The 20,000-nt window shown below is 40.8% G+C and overlaps 1 protein-coding gene and 1 pseudogene across 4 annotated transcripts in view; both read left to right on the forward strand.

Moving 5' to 3' along the window:
* Positions 1 to 1,763, forward strand: part of LOC139917131 (serrate RNA effector molecule homolog) — a 14,177-nt pseudogene extending 12,414 nt beyond the window's left edge. Inside the window, exons 18-19 of the transcript XR_013504223.1 lie at positions 1,100 to 1,226; positions 1,382 to 1,763. The product of XR_013504223.1 is annotated as a serrate RNA effector molecule homolog (transcript). The remainder of the gene's footprint in view (positions 1 to 1,099; positions 1,227 to 1,381) is intronic.
* A 5,092-nt stretch (positions 1,764 to 6,855) lies between these two features.
* On the forward strand, positions 6,856 to 19,693 carry LOC139932476 (cysteinyl leukotriene receptor 2-like). Of its 3 annotated transcripts, none has more exons than XM_078282401.1 (6): positions 6,856 to 6,927; positions 10,793 to 11,000; positions 15,414 to 15,581; positions 15,682 to 15,849; positions 16,640 to 17,179; positions 17,232 to 19,693. In XM_078282401.1, exons 1-5 carry the CDS (start codon positions 6,921 to 6,923, stop codon positions 17,169 to 17,171), a joined length of 1,083 nt encoding a protein of 360 aa, XP_078138527.1. In that variant the 5' UTR covers positions 6,856 to 6,920; the 3' UTR covers positions 17,172 to 17,179; positions 17,232 to 19,693. The 3 variants fall into 3 exon arrangements, with proteins under 3 accessions (XP_078138527.1, XP_078138528.1, XP_078138526.1); XM_078282402.1 differs by having other exon boundaries at positions 17,286 to 19,693; XM_078282400.1 differs by having other exon boundaries at positions 16,640 to 19,693.
* The last annotated feature ends 307 nt before the right edge of the window (positions 19,694 to 20,000 follow it).

Here is a 20,000-nt window from a genome sequence, read left to right on the forward strand (position 1 = left end):
CATCTCCCAGCTGACTCCAGACTTCACTGTTGTTACTTTGCTTTTAATCCTGTGAAGCACGAGTCCAGTATCAATTTAATATCTTAAAGAAAACTAAATATCTAGGACTTTTCAATGCAATATGGTTTTAATAGGATAAAAACTTGGTAAGAGCATCATGAGTTTGATTTCTATAATCAGTTTCAACTTCAATAAATTCAATCATTCCATACAAATTCAGAAAACAGAATTTAAATTCAGTCGTCCGCTGGAACAAATCTCATCACTTTCAATCTAAGTCATTTACACAAACACAAGATCTCAAGTCAAGACTTTAGAAACCTTTTCAAGTCATCAAAGTACAAGTCAGTCAAGTCCCAAGTCACCAGAACCCAAGTCAAGTCAAGTCTCAAGTCTTCTCTTCATGCATCAAGTCAAGTCTCAAGCAATTCAAACTGGGACTCGAATCCAAGTCATGTGACTCGAGTCCAAGTCATGTGACTCGAGTCCAAGTCATGTGACTCGAGTCCCCCCCTCTGCCTTCTAAGCTGTTCTAACCCTAACAAAATGTTATATACCAAAAACACAGCCCGTCTCCATGGTTACCGTACCTCCATGACTGGCAGACTCGCAGTCATCCAGATGCTAACAGCTAGCTAGCTAGCCATGCTGCCAGTCTCCCTTTATTTTATTTTATTTAACCTTTATTTAACCTTTATTTAACCAGGTGAGTCCCATTGAGATTACAAGATGTCTTTTTGGAGGGGATAGTGATAGTGTTGCCACAACATAGAAAGGGACATACAGTAAAAACAAGGCAGTAAAACAAAGAGATGAGTCTAGCTAGGGAAGCATTTACAAACTCCAACTGAATTATTCCTGTTAGCATTATAAAAATATGACTTCATAGCATTTTACACTTTTAAAATAGACCTTCCAACATGTTCGTGTCCCATTGTAAAGAGAGTCTCTGTATTTTACAGTCTGTAGACACACAAACACCTAAAAACATTATTATAACAATTAACTATAACTGTGATACTATTACTGCTGCTGCTACTGTTACTGTAACACTAGTTTTGGACAAGTGATTTGAAGTGTGTGTGTGTGTGTGTTGCAGGCGGACCTCCCTACCCGCCCAACCAGTTTGGGGCGGGGCGCGGTAACTATGACAACTTCAGAGGTCATGGAGGAGGAGGAGGAGGAGGAGGAGGAGGAGGGGGGTATCCTGGGAAACAACGCAGCAGGTAGGGAGGAGAGAGGGATTAGAATACACTGATGGATTGATTAGATTGATTAGATATCTGACTCTCTCTCTCTCTGTCGCTCTCTCTCTCTCTCTCTCTCTCCCTCTCTCTCTCGCTCTCTCTCCCCCTCCCTCTCTCTCTCTCTCTCTCTCTAGGGGCGTGCGAGGTGACCCCAGGTCTATAATAGAGTACAGAGACCTCGACGCTCCGGAGGACCTCGACTTCTTTTAAAAGCAGCAAAGAAGAAGAAAAAAAAAACACAAACTTTTTTACTTTTTTTATTCCTCTTTTTTCCCTCCTCCCTTTTCCCCTTGTTGTTTTTTTTTTTCTTTTGCTCAATTTTTCGACATAGGACAAAAAGTTGAGGGCTTTACACAGTGGAGTGTGTGTGTGTGTGTGTGTGTGTGTGTGCGTGTGTATGTGTGTGTGTGTGTGTGTGTGTGTCAGCAGTGTTTGCCAGCAGGACCAATGTTATGTCAGTCATTGATAATTATTATGATGATAAATTGATGCGTTCCACTTTCCAATAAAGATCAATACAGGAAAACTGATGATGGTTTATGTGTTGCCATGGTTACCACACACACACACACTCATGCTGCGTTCCACTTCATGTCCGTTAGCAATAAGCTTAACAGAAAGATGAATTTGGGAACTCACTGACGGAAAATAGAATTCCCAAACTTACTGACGGAAAATAGAATTCCCAAACTTACTGAAAGAAAGTAGAATTCCCAAACTTACTGAAAGAAAATAGAATTCCCAAACTTACTGAAAGAAAATAGAATTCCCAAACTTACTGAAAGAAAATAGAATTCCCAAACTTACTGATGGAAAATAGAATTCCCAAACTTACTGATGGAAAATAGAATTCCCAAACTTACTGACGGAAAATAGAATTCCCAAACTTACTGAAAGAAAATAGAATTCCCAAACTTACTGACGGAAAATAGAATTCCCAAACTTACTGAAAGAAAATAGAATTCCCAAACTTACTGAAAGAAAATAGAATTCCCAAACTTACTACAGAAAATAGAATTCCCAAACTTACTGAAAGAAAATAGAATTCCCAAACTTACTGACGGAAAATAGAATTCCCAAACTTACTGAAAGAAAATAGAATTCCCAAACTCACTGAAAGAAAATAGAATTCCCAAACTCACTGAAAGAAAATAGAATTACCAAACTTACTGAAAGAAAATAGAATTCCCAAACTTACTGACGGAAAATAGAATTCCCAAACTTACTGAAAGAAAATAGAATTCCCAAACTCACTGACGGAAAATAGAATTCCCAAACTTACTGAAAGAAAATAGAATTCCCAAACTCACTGAAAGAAAATAGAATTCCCAAACTTACTACAGAAAATAGAATTCCCAAACTTACTGACGGAAAATAGAATTCCCAAACTTACTGAAAGAAAATAGAATTCCCAAACTTACTGATGGAAAATAGAATTCCCAAACTTACTGAAAGAAAATAGAATTCCCAAACTTACTACAGAAAATAGAATTCCCAAACTTACTGAAAGAAAATAGAATTCCCAAACTCACTGACGGAAAATAGAATTCCCAAACTTACTGAAAGAAAATAGAATTCCCAAACTTACTGATGGAAAATAGAATTCCCAAACTTACTGAAAGAAAATAGAATTCCCAAACTTACTACAGAAAATAGAATTCCCAAACTTACTGAAAGAAAATAGAATTCCCAAACTCACTGACGGAAAATAGAATTCCCAAACTTACTGAAAGAAAATAGAATTCCCAAACTCACTGAAAGAAAATAGAATTCCCAAACTCACTGACGGAAAATAGAATTCCCAAACTCACTGAAAGAAAATAGAATTTCCAAACTTACTGACGGAAAATAGAATTCCCAAACTCACTGAAAGAAAATAGAATTCCCAAACTCACTGACGGAAAATAGAATTCCCAAACTCACTGACGGAAAATAGAATTCCCAAACTTACTGACGGAAAATAGAATTCCCAAACTTACTGAAAGAAAATAGAATTCCCAAACTTACTGAAAGAAAATAGAATTCCCAAACTTACTGAAAGAAAATAGAATTCCCAAACTTACTGAAAGAAAATAGAATTCCCAAACTTACTGATGGAAAATAGAATTCCCAAACTTACTGATGGAAAATAGAATTCCCAAACTTACTGACGGAAAATAGAATTCCCAAACTTACTGAAAGAAAATAGAATTCCCAAACTTACTGACGGAAAATAGAATTCCCAAACTTACTGAAAGAAAATAGAATTCCCAAACTTACTGAAAGAAAATAGAATTCCCAAACTTACTGAAAGAAAATAGAATTCCCAAACTTACTGACGGAAAATAGAATTCCCAAACTTACTGAAAGAAAATAGAATTCCCAAACTTACTGAAAGAAAATAGAATTCCCAAACTTACTACAGAAAATAGAATTCCCAAACTTACTGAAAGAAAATAGAATTCCCAAACTTACTGACGGAAAATAGAATTCCCAAACTTACTGAAAGAAAATAGAATTCCCAAACTCACTGAAAGAAAATAGAATTCCCAAACTCACTGAAAGAAAATAGAATTACCAAACTTACTGAAAGAAAATAGAATTCCCAAACTTACTGACGGAAAATAGAATTCCCAAACTTACTGAAAGAAAATAGAATTCCCAAACTCACTGACGGAAAATAGAATTCCCAAACTTACTGAAAGAAAATAGAATTCCCAAACTCACTGAAAGAAAATAGAATTCCCAAACTTACTACAGAAAATAGAATTCCCAAACTTACTGATGGAAAATAGAATTCCCAAACTTACTGAAAGAAAATAGAATTCCCAAACTTACTGACGGAAAATAGAATTCCCAAACTTACTGAAAGAAAATAGAATTCCCAAACTTACTGAAAGAAAATAGAATTCCCAAACTTACTACAGAAAATAGAATTCCCAAACTTACTGAAAGAAAATAGAATTCCCAAACTCACTGACGGAAAATAGAATTACCAAACTTACTGAAAGAAAATAGAATTCCCAAACTCACTGAAAGAAAATAGAATTCCCAAACTCACTGATGGAAAATAGAATTCCCAAACTCACTGAAAGAAAATAGAATTTCCAAACTTACTGACGGAAAATAGAATTCCCAAACTCACTGAAATAAAATAGAATTCCCAAACTCACTGAAAGAAAATAGAATTTTGGAACTCACCAACGGAAAGATGAGTTTCACAACTTCACGAACAAAAATGTGAATTTCCTAACTCATTAACTCAGCTTAACGAAGTAAAAGTTGAATTTTGCAACTTAACGATGGAAAGATGAGTTCAGGAATTTACCGACAGTGAAAGCTGACTGGTGTTTAAAAAAAAAAAAAAAAAGCAACCTGTCAAACAGCCAGTCGGTAGGAAGTGAGTTTAGTGTTTTACCTACAAGACAGAAGACTCACTGGGTGAAGTCGTTGTTATCTTAGCTAACAAAGCTAAGCTAAACATCTCAGCAACAGCTAACAGAGAAGCTAGCTTTAGCCACAACATCAGGAAACACCCGTCTGCTGAATAATGTTAACAATACCAAGTCATTTAAATATCAGATAGTTTACAGCCGGTTTGACATGAATATCAGAAGCTAGTTTTGTTTTGAAGTGGTTTTCGCTGAGCTAGCTTGCTGTAGCATTAGCGGGGCTAAAGGCTAATGTTTAGCCTTTAGCCCGTTTCAGCCCGTTTCAGGTGTTTACAGTCTGAACCGCTTCAATAATGAGACTGAAACCAGAACACTGCACACGTCTGAATGTGGTTCTGCTGACTGACTATGACCTTATTCAGGTTCAGGGGATCAGAGCATGATGTTTACATGGTGGTTTCTTATTCAGACTTGTCTTAATCCGGATCATATCGGTTTACTGCTGTCCAGGGAAACGTAGGACAGTGTTAACTGGCTCAGGCTCGACTAATCTGTCCAGTATTTTTCCTGATTAAAAGATATTTTTGTCTTGTAACAGATAGTGAGCAGGATGTGCAGGAGTTTGGTTTCCCTGTCCGGCCGGCTGTTTGTTCGCAGGAGTCCGGAACGTTTTCTGTCACAATCCAACAATAAATGATCACATCTAATGATAAAAAAAAACGTAGTCTCCAAATAACAAATGACCACAACAAAATAATGAATGCTCACATCATTTGTTTTATCATTAGATGTGATTGTTTATTGTTGGATTGAGGCACAGAAAATGTTCCCAAATTTGTGTTTCCAAATTTACAGAAACTAAATGTCGAGGTCCGGAGCTTAAAGGAGAAGTGACGTGTTGGTGAGACGGACGGTGAGCATCTGGTAAGAAAAAAAAAAAAAAAAAAGGATGAAGCCGCTTTCTCTCGACTTCCATCCAACATGAAGTGAAGCAGCAGCAAAGAGCTTCTGACTCCACGTGTCGGTTCCTGTTCATCTGCAGTTTGAATCATTCCTGGTACATAACAGCCTTAATAAAGTCAGGTTAGTATTGTGGGTTTATAAGGGATTTATTCATGAGTTGATTCACAGAGACTCTAGAAATTAAGGGATTTTTTTTATGCCTTTTGTGCAGGTTTACAGGTTATTAATGAGTTATTAGTGGAAAGTTCCCGTCTCCCTTAATTTTACATTAAATTAGAAAGTGAGCAGTCAAACATTAAGGGGAGGTTTTGATGGGGTCTCCTCCATTAATAACGCTTTTAATTTTAAGGGGATTTTGCATGAATTGAGGGGTCACTTAATTGAAATGAATGAAAATGTAAAGTTATTTTAAGGGATTACTGGAATGTAGAATATAACCTCACACAGTTTGAAATGAAATAAGTAAGTAAGATTTTATTTATATAGCACCTTTTTAAAACAAAGTTACAACGTGCTTTACAGGATACAGAAATACAAAAATACAATACAGAAAAGTTTCATAGCGATTGCTGAAATTCTGTTTGAGTTACGAGCCAAAATGTCGCAGGCCACGCCCACTTTCACCAGTTTCATGATTGGATTAGGAGATTCAGTTTTCTGGTCTTTATGGCGCCTCCTATTGGTCGATCTTATAATGGCTTTGCACACGTGGTTGTTCGATATATTTTAACATGTTCACCGAGTTTCTTGATGATTGGACAATTTATCATGACGTTATAACAGTTTATCTTACAGGCCACGCCCCCTCACTACTTTAAGACTAACACTGAGTCGATGGAGAAAAACAATAATGAACTAATAAGAGTAAATGGGAGATATTAGACACACGACAACTGACATACACAACAATAGAATATGTGAAGTAGAAATATAATAAAATCTATACTAAGATGAACAGTCAGTTCAGTTTGACAGGTCAGTTTTTCTTTTGTGTGTGTGTGTTGGTTTATTAAAACACAGCAGTCAAACAATAAATTCATAACTAACTTTCATATCAGTGTGAGGTTTTTTAGGAGTGTGTGTGAGTGTGTGTGAGTATGAGAGAGAGAGAGAAACAGGGTTTGTGTGTGTGTGTTGGCTTTCTGCCTGGTAAGAATGTGTGTGTGTGTATGCGTGCCTCCTTCCATGGAATTCCAGCCAAGTGTGAAGCGCATACACACACACACACACACACACACACACACTATTTGACTATAAAACAACTGTGTCTGTTGGAGAGAGAGATAAAGAGAGGAAGAAGCGAACGGAGAGACGGACGGAGGAGAAATGAGCTGACAGGATGACTGGTGAGTGACGACTTTCTGAATAAAACAGAATGAAAGAGAAATAGAGTGAAAAAGAATAGACAGACAATAGATGTGAAAGTGGAGAGTAGAGTCAGAGAAACTGGATCGCTCGGCTCGGGTCCGGTCTGTTTTCAGTCGTATGGTCTTCATGTTCTCCTGCAGCAGAAACAGGAACAGGTTTCTATTTTCCATTCTAGTCCTTTTTGTGATTCTCAGCAGTAGAATACACTTCAGACCCTCGATCAGGAACCGGCAGCCTGTGGCGAGGAGGTCAGAGGTCACAGCAGCCTGCTGATAGGTGGAAGAAATATTCCTGTGATGACAGACATATGATTCATCAGTTTCCATCCAGCTATCAGGAGAATTTAAAGCAAATCAAATGTGATAAAAAACTTAAAGACCAAAGCGACTCCTCTTTGAAGCATCAAAAGGCAAAAAATACTTTATTACATCACAGAAGCATTAAAGAAACACCAAAAACTCTTTTGAAGGCCTGAAGATGTTTTGAATGCTTCTGTGATGTAATAAAGTATTTTTTGTCTTTTGATACTTCAAAGAAGAGCTGCCCTGGTCTTTATGTAAAGTTTATTCTTAGAGTTTTTTGCCCGCAGATCAAAGCGCAGCCTCTTCCTCCTCTGTAGCGCTCCACTTGTTTCTCAAAATGTGACTTTGTTGCGTCTCCGTCAGCCGGTTACACTCAATTCATCTTTTTTTCTTGACCTTTAGAACAAAATCAGCTTGATTGCAGTCATGAAGCTGCGATGTGATAAGAGCAGGAATAACTTTCCAGGTCCTGGAAGGATCATTTTAGATGTTAAATATTTTCCTTCAGACAGGAGTGTGTGCAGCTGTGTTCACATCCAAGTTTAGATTATCACAGATGACGCACATGTTGGGACGGTTTGCCGAGGTGTTTTCTGATCAAAGGCGTTTTACGAGTCCAGACCAATAAACATAACTTCAGATTTATCTGCGTTTAATAAGCCCCGCCCCCTGGTTCTGCCAAGCGAGCTCAAGTGAATTAATTTCTGCAGCTCTTTATCTCATCGTGTCTCACAGGACTTTACAGAGAGAGTCTAACTAGATCTTCTTTTTTTTTTACACAGAAAGAAAAAAACACACAACTCAGCAACAGTTTTCAAAACATACATAAAAACATAACAACACTAACGCCTGACACACGGCATTCGGTCTAACAATAGTAAGCAAAGCAATACAGTACAGGGAAAATAATAATAATAATAAATAAACCTCACCCAAGCCTCCGCTTCAATAAACTTCTTCCATCTTTGAAGTAACCTTGAGTGTCATTATTATTAGTTGCACTGTATCCTTCCAAAATAAAAAAAAATGTTTCAGAAAATGTTTTGAATCGATGAATACTTCAGGATTCCACTCCGGTTGCCTTAAAAATGAACATTTTCCCCAACAAAATAATACAATTAACAATATAGGTCTTCATTTCTGTGGCATCTCCCATTATTATATACATTTTTTTTTAGCTCAAATGTAAATTAATATCTGATCACATCTTTTGGACTTCCCTCCCCCAATATAGCAGGACCACAAAAGATGAACAGTTGACTCCAGAAAACATAAACAGCATTCATCTGATTCACTAATACACCAGATTTTTTTTGCATTTTCCTTGTAGCCAGGAAATTGTAGATGATTTTTAACTGAAAATATCTTCTGAAGTAGTTTTATATATTAACCCAAAAACTTGGTTCCATGGTAAGGGGCAATCAAAAGTGTCCTCCCATTTTTTTTACAGGTATTGTATGGAATTTGTTCCAGAGACTGAGATGTTAAATTAAAATTGTAGATAATTTTGTTTATCTTGCCATTTTGTAACTCATCAACACCTTAGATCCTCCACTGTTCATTTGTTTCCCGTCTGTTTTAGAGCAGAAATCAATTGATTGAATAATTGTAGAGAGCAAATAGTGCCATAAGTTTCCCATCTTCATATACAATATCATGTATGAACCAGACACCATTATCCCTTCAATCACAATATTGGAATTAAACCATATAATTTGCTGAAGAATCTCATCCCTACTTTCTGGAGGGTGAAACTGAAAACATAACCGACTCTGTGGAACCCGCCCCCCCCCCCCCCCCCCCCCCCCCCCCCGACCACAGGAAGTTGCGTTTCATCTGACATTGCGAATGGTGAGAAGTTTTTGTTGGAGTTAAAGGAACGTTAGGGTTAAAGGAGAGATACAGCTGAGTGTGGATGAAAGTGAAAGGGGTGAAAGTCGACGAGAATATAAATGGGAAATAATAAGGGGCCGAGGACGGGACCCTGGGGTTCTCCACAGGTCAGAAGTCCCCTGGATGATCTGAACTCACCGACTCACTGTCCTCTGGATGAGAGTCAAACCAGTTTAAATCAGAAGAAGAAGAGACGCTCACCTGCTGTTTAAGACGCTCAATCAAAATCAAATGATCAGTGGTTTGTCAGCAGGTCATAACTTTAATAATAACTGGTGTGTCAGACCTGAACTCCCTCATTCAGGTCTACGCTCCCTCCCGCTCACTACGATATATCCAGACTCTTCTTCTGTGGTTCCTCGGTGGTGGAACGAGTTACCGAACTCCATTCGATCCGCAGAGTCCCTCTCGATCTTTAAGAGAAGGCTGAAGACCCAGCTCTTTAGTGAACACCTGATGGACTGTGTAATCTATAAAAAAAAACCCTCTTTAAAATCTCATGTGTACGTCGCTTTGGATAAAAGCGTCTGCCAAATGGGGAAATTGTAAATTGTAAATTGTAATCATATCATGATGTGCTGGCGCTTCCACCACCCAATACAGATATTAAAAAAAAACATACAGTTGGTGCTCAATCCGGGGGATTCAATCTAAACAGTCAATCAATAAATGATTAAAGGGAACATGAAGTTTTTCCTGTTTTTTGGAACTAGTTTATCCTTCGTCTCCTGTTTTCAAAGTGTGCTGTAGTTCCACTTATCTGATACAGTTACAGGTAAAATAACTTGTGTATTACTCAGTAATTACCAGTCATCCTAATGCTATAAATAGTTATTACATCTAATTTACTTGGATAGTACGTAGTCATGACTGCGTAATTCAACTCTCCATGCAGTTTTCCATGCAGTGTCATGCTGGTGTCTGCTTAATAAAAGCGGCATTGTTTATTACTGACTGACTGGTTTGGCCTGGCTTACACACACACACACACACACACACACACACACACTCACACACTCACACACACCAGGCATTCATTTCCTCGTTCCAAGCTTCCGTGCGTCTTTGTCTGTTTTATTAAGAGAGCAGAACCCAGCTTCTCCCAAACATTACAGTATTGATTCATGAAAGATTATAGATCAGGTTATACAGGAGCTTAGCAGCAGGGTTCAGACTGAGGAGAGGCTGTTTATGACAATATTTGAATATATGATATGATATGATATCACTTTATTAATCCCCTTGGGGAAATTCGGATGTGTGTGTGTATGTGTGTGTATTTGTGTTTATGTTACAGTTTATGTGGATAAACTGGAGCATGTGCAGATAAACCAGGAAATGTGGGAATTTTTTGACGAGCTGTTTGTACATTTAGTTCAACAATGTGGGTAAATGTACAAATTGACCGGTACATGTGTACTTTGATTGTTTTCCCACACAAACCGTAACATATATATGTGTACACACAGTATATGTGTGTCTGTGTGTGTGTATATATACTGTATATGTGTGTTTATGTGTGTGTGTGTGTGTGTGGATACTGTTATGTGTCTATATGTGTTTATTTCTGTGTATATATGTGTCTTTGTGTCTTTATGTGTGTATCTATCTTTACATATTTCTGAATGTGTGTGTGTGTGTCCAACAGAGCGCTGGCTAACCCCCCCCTCCCTCCTCGACAACCACACCTCGGTGACGGCGGAGCTGCTGCCGGGCAACCGGTCGTCCGCATGTTTCCACGCCGACGACGCGTTCAAGTACCGCGCCTACTCCGTCACCTACCTGCTGCTGTTCCCTGTGGCGTTGCTTAGCAACATCGGAGCGCTGGTGGTCTTCCTGCTGCAGACCAACAGGAGGTCTGAACACACACACACACACACACACACACACACACACACACACGTTGCCAACTGTCTCTATACAACTAGACAGACTTTGTTGTTAATATTTGCATAAGTGCAAGCTGTCATTTGCCTTTCAAATGTAAAAGCCCTGGCTGCCCTGACCTTTGACCCCTGAAGGTTTAAACAGAGCAGAGGAACGGATCGACACGAGGACACGCCTCCCGCCTCCTGTCTTTTCAGTCTTCTCATGACACACGTGCACACGCGTGCACGTAGCGTGACCTGACGGAGCCGTTCCAACCCGTTCTCATCCCCAGCTCGTCCCATGTTGACTCTTTGTCAAACCCCTGTCCCGTCTGTACAGGACGCACCGGGTGTCCCGTAGACTCCATGGTAACGCCTCTCGCGGCAGTATTGGATGCAATACAATCTGAACCAACAGGTAATAAGATTAGTTATAAGAGGATATAATCAAAAAAATTACAAAAATATACATTTGTTGGTGCTTTTTTGCTGCGATTTCATCAGCTGTGTTTCACGGGCAGAAAGAGGTACGTTCAATGACGAAACGGATTATGCAACGTTTAGAAACGTTAACTCCCAACTGCGTTCTTCTATTTAAATTGTGTTTATTGTAAAGTAGAGGAAACAATACAGTCGTTATAAAGTGCTATCTTTTATGCAGTTTATTGAGATGCCACTGAAATAACTTGTCATATAGGTTATGAGCCAAATTTATTTATTTATTTAGCAGGTGACATCAAATGGTAAAATGCAAGTGATTTTTTTTTTTCCATTTGGCCTCGAAATTGATCTACAACCATACTAACCTTTTTTAAAAAAATCAATATTAGCACCAAAGATCTCCAGCAAAGAAATGCATCAAAGCGGAAAGCCTTATTTGGGCAGAACATGTAGCCAGACTGTGTTCTGTTGTCCAGGAGAGAAAGCTGCAGGCGTCCAATACTGCCGCGAGAGGCGTTACCATGGAGTCTACGCGACACCCGGGGCGTCCTGTACAGACGGGACAGGGAACCTTTAGCGTCGTTATAGCAACGCCAAGGGATTTGACAAAGAGTCAACACGGGACGAGCTGGGGATGAGGATGGGTCGGCTGTTCTGAGACCGTTTCGAAAATATCTACAAAACTTTAAAATGAAACCGTTTTATTGCAGAGATTGTTTTACTGCATTTGCACACAGCCATAAAATGATTCTACAACGACTTTTTCCTCAACGCAAGCTGACGTTCTACTTCCTGTGTTGACCAGCCACCGCTGATCGACACAGGAAGTAGAAACCAGACGCAGCCTGAACACAGTTTACATCAGAACCTCCATGTTCTCCCAGTTATTTTACTGTCGCCCGTTTACTCCTTTCATTCATTTCATTTCACATTTCATTAGATCGCCTCGAGAAGCGGCCCGGTCTCTCCGGCACAGTTATTAAATTGTTTCACGCTTATATCACTGGACGAAAATGTTATGTAAAAATTGGAGAACATGTCTCTAAACCAGGTGATGTTGGTCATGGCGTGGCCCAGGGCAGCGTCTCAGGATCCTCTGTTATGTTCACTGTACACGCTCCCACTGGGTGTCATCACCCGGCAGCACGGTGAGAATATTCACGCCTATGCTGACGATGCACAGCTGTACGTGTCTGAGGCCAGGCGACCTGACGCCCTCTCTGGTCGGGCTGACTGTGTCTCAGACATAAATGAACGGATGAGTAAAGCTAAACGAAGAGAAGGCAGACATTCTTTTAGTCGGTCCTGAATCCAAAAGGGATTTTATTCAAGCCAAACTGAACAGAAGACAGTATTTAAGACTCAGATCTTAATTTTTTACGCTCATTTTAATTCCTTGACTGGACCAACTACGAAACACAGTCAAGGTGAGACCTCCTCTAACACAGCAGGATGCCAAAAAGCCAAATGATGCCCTGCTCTGTATACTGGTCTCCCACAGGCAGCAATCACTAGACTAGACGCTGCTTCCAGGGTCTTAACTAAGACCAAAAAGAGCGATCACATAACTCCTGTGTTACGTGATCTGCACCGGCTACCCATATCCTCTAGAATAGATTTCAAAATCCTTCTTGTAGTCTTTAAGTGTAGTCTTAAGGCACTAAATGGCTTAGCGCCTTCTTATATCACACACAGTTTATCGTTTTAAGTCCTCAGGTCCTCAGAGGCCTTAAACATTCCCACGGTCAGCAAGAAAATTGAAAACATACTTGTTTACCTTCGCGTACAAATAGAAATACTGTCTACTTTTGCTTTGCCAATTTATCGCTTCTTTCCTCTCCCCCTGTTTTTTAATCTCCCTGTTTTCAGTTACATTGCCTGGAAGCTGTGTTACCTTTATCTGTCTTTTCATTTGTTGTTTCCTTTAAAGCACTTTGAGCTACTGTCCCTGTCTCTGTGAATAGAAATCATTATCGTTGTCATTCATCATTATTTGGGTTTTGGGAAGCCGATACGTATACTTCTGGAGGAAAGCTGCATGATAGCCAGTGTTCAGTATCTTTACATTTAACCATGTTCATGCTTCCAGAAAATCCCGAGTGTTTTGGGTTTTCTCACTGAGCTTTATTAGCACAAATTAAAAAATAAGGTATAAAAAGTGAAACTCCTGCAGCGTCTCAGAGACAACACGCTGCAGTCAGAGTCTGCTTGATCTGTTTTATCAGAATGAGATCAGCTTCCTGGTTTTAAAATAAACCAACAGTCTGGTTTGCATTTTAAAACAATGAACAAACAAGCAAGAATGATGAGAACAAGCCATGTTGCTGCAGCACGTCGCCGAGTGGAAACACAAAAGTGCTCCAACAAATTTGTTTTAATAAAGAGAAACTTTATAATGTTACTTCTTAAGGTACAAGCCGAACTAAAGAGTAAAGAACCTAATTACTTAAAAAAATATATTTTCAACTTACCCCAATACTGATTAGGTTTATATAAATGTAGAAAAATGTTATTCCATTTTGATAGAGTAGAATATTTTGCAGAATAGGTGTGGCAAAATGGTCGCCCCTTAATTTCAACATAACATAAAAAGAAGTTCCTTCCTGGTTCCAGATCTGTGTTTCTGGGCCTTTGAGCAAGGCATCAGAGTCTTCTAGTGTTTACTGAGTGGATGTGGATCGGGACGACAGGAAACCGGGACCAGAGAACTCCTTCAAACTGACAACTACGCCAAGTCACATGTTTCCCTTTGGCAGAGCAGCAGGACAAATATTACACCCAAGAGGATGAGAGGAGCCAATTGGCACGCAACTCCAAATGACATCAATTTAAAATGCCTCTTTCTTTGGGAAGTTCAAGATACAGAACATGATTAACAACTAACTCTTGCCTTCTTCAGGGAGCTTAAATAAAACTCGATGGTAAAAACAAAAAATTAAGCGATGTGACTTACTGACCAAACATAGAGAAGTACTGAGTAGACAGCCACCAGTTCTTTTATTTTTATTTCAGTTTAGCTTTAGCTTTAGCTTGAGCTTTAGTTTTAGCTTTAGCTTGAGATTTAGTTTTAGCTTTAGCTTGAGATTTAGTTTTAGCTTTAGCTTGAGATTTAGTTTTAGCTTTAGTTTTAGCTTTAGCTTGAGATTTAGTTTTAGCTTTAGTTTTAGCTTTAGCTTGAGATTTAGTTTTAGCTTTAGTTTTAGCTTTAGCTTGAGATTTAGTTTTAGCTTTAGTTTTAGCTTTAGCTTGAGATTTAGTTTTAGCTTTAGTTTTAGTTTTAGCTTGAGATTTAGTTTTAGCTTTAGTTTTAGCTTTAGCTTGAGATTTAGTTTTAGCTTTAGTTTTAGCTTTAGCTTGAGATTTAGTTTTAGCTTTAGTTTTAGCTTTAGCTTGAGATTTAGTTTTAGCTTTAGTTTTAGTTTTATCTTTACCTTTAACTTGAGCTTTAGTTTTAGCTTTAGTTTTTGTTTTAGCTTTAATATAAGCTTTAGTTTTAGCTTTAGCTTTAGCTTTAGTTTTAGCTTTAGTTTTATCTTTAACTTGAGCTTTGTTTTAGCTTTAATTTGAGCTTTAGTTTTATCTTTAACTTAAGCTTTAGCTTTAGCTTTAGTTTTATCTTTAACTTGAGCTTTAGTTTTAGCTTTAGCCTTAGCATTAGTTTTAGCTTTAGTTTTTGTTTTAGCTTTAATATAAGCTTTAGTTTTAGCTTTAGCTTTAGTTTTAGCTTTAGTTTTATCTTTAACTTGAGCTTTGTTTTAGCTTTAATTTGAGCTTTAGTTTTATCTTTAACTTGAGCTTTAGTTTTAGCTTTAGCCTTAGCATTAGTTTTAGCTTTAGTTTTTGTTTTAGCTTTCTTTTTAGTTTTATCTTTATCTTTATCTTTATTTTTCAGTTCTAACCTTGTGCCTCCCTGAGCGGCTGGTTCTCACTGTGGCAGATTCCTCTTCCTGTTTCCTCCAGAAACTCCGCCTCCTGTGTCGTCATGATGAACCTGGCCCTATCAGACGCCGGCTTCTCCCTCACCCTCCCGCTGCGATTGGCTTATTACTTCAGGGGCGGGGTGTGGAACTTCCCTGATTGGCTGTGCCGACTGTGTGTCTACTGCTTCTATGTTAACCTCTATACAAGGTAACACACACACACACATACAGAAATACACACACATAGATAGACATGTACATGCATATACACACATGCACTAACAAAGTGCTAACTCTTCCTCCCCCAGCATCCTCTTCCTCACTTTACTGAGCGTGCTCCGTTGGCTCGCCGTGTCCCAGCCCCTCCGCCACCGATCCATGGCCACGCCCGCTCGAATCTCATTGGCCTGCCTGGCTGTGTGGGTGTTTGTGGGCGTGTCCTCCGGCCCCTTCCTGTCCAATGGGGTGACAGAGAGGTGAGGTTCCGACAGGAATCACACATAAAAACTGTTTTCCTTTATCTGGTGTAATTACCTGCAGGCTGCCAAAGGAAACGGCATAAATAAAGTGTGAATATATATGTCCTGAATGGGCTTCTGTATAATCATCCCCTCTAAACATCAGATTGAAGTTGAATTATTGATAAACTACATCCCATCCCCATCCTTCCATTTATTGTCTCCTTGATCAGTCAATTTTATTTAGTAAGAACTCTGGATATTTCCACTGTTTGGTTCCCCTGGTTTCCGTCGGACTAGCTTCTGTATAAAGAGACTCACAGCAAGTCACTGAGCTGAGAGGTTTTACAGCTTCTCTGTCTCCTTGCTGCCATGGATTGCTAACATGCTAATGTTGACTAGAAGAGCTAGAGAGAGAAGTACAGTCTGTGATGAAGCTACGTTAGCCTCGTCGCTAACGTTAGCTTCCAGTTGAGTTTTGACGTTTGTTGAGTTTGCTAACAGACTCATCTGCTCAGTTCTCACAGTGTGACAGACTTTACAACCTTAATGTCCAGACTGTGTTGTCACCATAGCAACTAACACTTAAAATTCGCCAGTTTATGCTGTACTAGCCAAATTACCATGGGGAACAGTGGAAGGAGCATTCTATTGCTTCAAGTCTGTGAGGATCGCTGTGGTTGTGACATGAAAGCTGTGATGTATTTATTTCCACCTCTCTCTCTCTCCTCTGTCTCTCCACCTGTCTCTCTCTCTCTCTCTCTCTCTCCTCTGTCTCTCCACCTGTCTCTCTCTCTCTCTCTCTCAGGGCGGGGCTTCCTCGTTGCTTTGAGCCGTCTAGCCCCGCCTCCTGGGAGCGTGTCCTGATCCTAAACTACGTGGCGTTGGCTCTCGGCTTCCTCCTCCCCTTCCTCACCATCATCGGTTGCTACGGCAGCATCATCCGGCGCCTGACGGCCCGCGGCGGTCCCCACGGCAACGGCCTCCCGGACAACAGCCGGCGACGCAACAACAGGCGGCGCTCGGTGCGCCTGGTCAGCCTGGTGACGGCGACCTTCCTCCTCTGCTTCCTGCCGTATCACGCGGTCCGGACGCTGCACCTGCACGCCGTCTGCGGCGGGTGGCGCTGCGGCGTCACGCTGGCGCTGCAGCGGGCGGTGGCCGTGACGCTCTGCCTGGCCGCCTGCAACAGCGTGGTGAACCCGCTGCTCTACTACTACTCCACCAGAACCTTCAGGGACAGCATGCGGGACGCCCAGTCCTCACTGCTGTCCAGCAGGGGGAGCCGCACCTCCTTCAGACCTGTACTGACCTGGACCAGGAGGAGGAACACCACCTGAGAACCGACCTGAGGAACACCAGCTGAGAACTGACCTGAGGAACACCAGCTGAGAACCGACCTGAGGAACCAACCAGCTGAGAACTGACCTGAGGAACACCAGCTGAGAACCGACCTGAGGAACCAACCAGCTGAGAACTGACCTGAGGAACACCAGCTGAGAACCGACCTGAGGAACCAACCAGCTGAGAACCGACCTGAGGAACACCACCTGAGAACCGACCTGAGGAACCAACCAGCTGAGAACCGACCTGAGGAACACCACCTGAGAACCGACCTGAGGAACCAACCAGCTGAGAACCGACCTGAGGAACACCACCTGAGAACCGACCTGAGGAACCAACCAGCTGAGAACCGACCTGAGGAACCAACCAGCTGAGAACCGACCTGAGGAACACCACCTGAGAACCGACCTGAGGAACCAACCACCTGAGAACCGACCTGAGGAACCAACCAGCTGAGAACTGACCTGAGGAACACCAGCTGAGAACCGACCTGAGGAACCAACCAGCTGAGAACCGACCTGAGGAACACCACCTGAGAACCGACTTGAGGAACACCACCTGAGAACCGACCTGAGGAACACCACCTGAGAACCGACCTGAGGAACCAACCAGCTGAGAACTGACCTGAGGAACACCAGCTGAGAACCGACCTGAGGAACCAACCAGCTGAGAACCGACCTGAGGAACACCACCTGAGAACCGACTTGAGGAACACCACCTGAGAACCGACCTGAGGAACACCACCTGAGAACCGACCTGAGGAACACCAGCTGAGAACCGACCTGAGGAACACCAGCTGAGAACCGACCTGAGGAACACCAGCTGAGAACCGACCTGAGGAACACCACCTGAGAACCGACCTGAGGAACACCAGCTGAGAACCGACCTGAGGAACCAACCAGTGTTCTTGTGTTCTTGTCCAAGAAGTAAAAAAAGGCGACATGTCTTCTACTCTTCATTTTAAACCCAGTGGATTTTGTTGTTATTTTTTGGACATCTTACTACCTGGACGACTGAACTGACTCTACACAGATAATCTGCGTCCCTGTTCTGTATTCTTCAGCCGAAGTGCGGTTCCAAATGGTTCCAAAACTGATGACTTGTGACTTGAATATTGATGACTCAGACTTGTATATTGATGACTTGGACTTGCACTCGAATATTGATGACTCAGACATTTCCCTAAGCTTGTCCCTGCTCTTCTGGTTGGTTCACAGTATCGGCTGAACATTTATAAGACAACAACAAACACTGACAGGAGGATGGACAGATCGTCTATAGCAACAGAGGAAGAGGAAGATGAAGAGGAAGATGAAGACGCTCCACTTCGTACTGTGAGCTTCACTTACATGGATTTTTACATTAACTGGCACGAAAAAGTTGAGCCGAATGAGAAAAAGGGACGATCGGTAAGCGAAAACGAAACTCTGTGGGACCGCAGTAAAGTTGTGGATCACCTGCAGAGTAAAAACACTTCCTGGTTAGCTCCGTCTGCTCTGGAAGAACAGAAGAAGAACCTCTTCCTGTTTCGTGCCGTAAAGCGATCCAGCAGGTTTCCCTCCAGATCCACCGGGCGGAGAAACTATGGAGGATGTTTACTGTCGTTATAATAATGTCTCTAAATGAATGTGATGATGGTTTATTGTTGGTGAAATTAAACACAGAGCAGCTTTAAGCAGAAACTTAACACACTTCACACAATAAGCTCTTCATTCACTCCCATAACGTCTATTAGTCTGTTCGTGATATTTAGTTGATTTTCCATGCGTTTCTCTTTCAGAACTCACTGGATAAACTCTAAAACTGAAGCTGAGAGTAAAAGTGATTTTCTCAGTTCCTGAAACATTTTGGAGATACGAGGTTTTCACCCGACAGCGACAATAAGCTAAGTAGATTATGAAGTCATAAAGGAGCTGGAAATGATATGTAATGTAGAGTGTCACGTCATCGGCAAACTGTTTGATGTTAGACTGACAGCATGTCTGTAAATGATGTAGTGTGTTTACTGTTTAGTGTAAAGTAATACTGAAACGATTAGTCAATTCATGTATTAATCAATTATGATTTTGATAATTGATTAATGGTTTTACTCAATTATCAGTAAAGATACCAAACATTTCCTGGTTCCAGCTTCACAGATTTGCAGCTTTTCTCGGTTTCATCTCATTATATAAATTATTCTAAATAAAATTAATACATTGATTTTTGGCTGCTGTTTTGACTGTTTGACTATTTTTGACATTTAATAGACTAAATGATTAATCGATTAATCAAAAAAAGAATTGATAGATTAATCGATAATGAAAGTAATTGTTAGTTGCAGCTCTAGAGTGAAGCTACAGACGGGTCGTGTCACAGACAAACTCTGTGTGTGTGTGTGTGTGTGTGTGTGTGTGTGTGTGTGTGTGTGTGTGTGTGTGTGTTTTTATGTTTTCCAGTGAAAATTCTGTATTTGTTTACAGATTGTTTGTTTATTCCATAATAAATATTCTGAGATGTTTCAGTCACGTAGAAATCCCACAGGAAATAAACTCTTCATCAACTCCTCCTCTCCCCTCTTCTCCTCTCCTCCCCTCTTCTCCTCTCCTCTCCTCTTCTCCTCTCCTCTCCTCCCCTCCTCTCTCTCCTCCTCTCTCTCCTCTCCTCTTCTCCTCTCCTCTCTTCTCCTCCTCTCCTCTCCTCTTTCCTCATCTCGTCTCCCCTCCTCCTCTCCTCTTTCCTCATCTCCTCTCCCCTCCTCCTCTCCTCTACCTCTCCTCCCCTCCTCTCCTTCTCTCCCCTCTTCTCCTCTCCTCTACCTCTCCTCTCTTCCTCTCCTCATCCTC

Source organism: Centroberyx gerrardi, unplaced genomic scaffold, assembly GCF_048128805.1.
Source record: "Centroberyx gerrardi isolate f3 unplaced genomic scaffold, fCenGer3.hap1.cur.20231027 Scaffold_124, whole genome shotgun sequence".
Classification (NCBI taxonomy): domain Eukaryota; kingdom Metazoa; phylum Chordata; class Actinopteri; order Beryciformes; family Berycidae; genus Centroberyx; species Centroberyx gerrardi.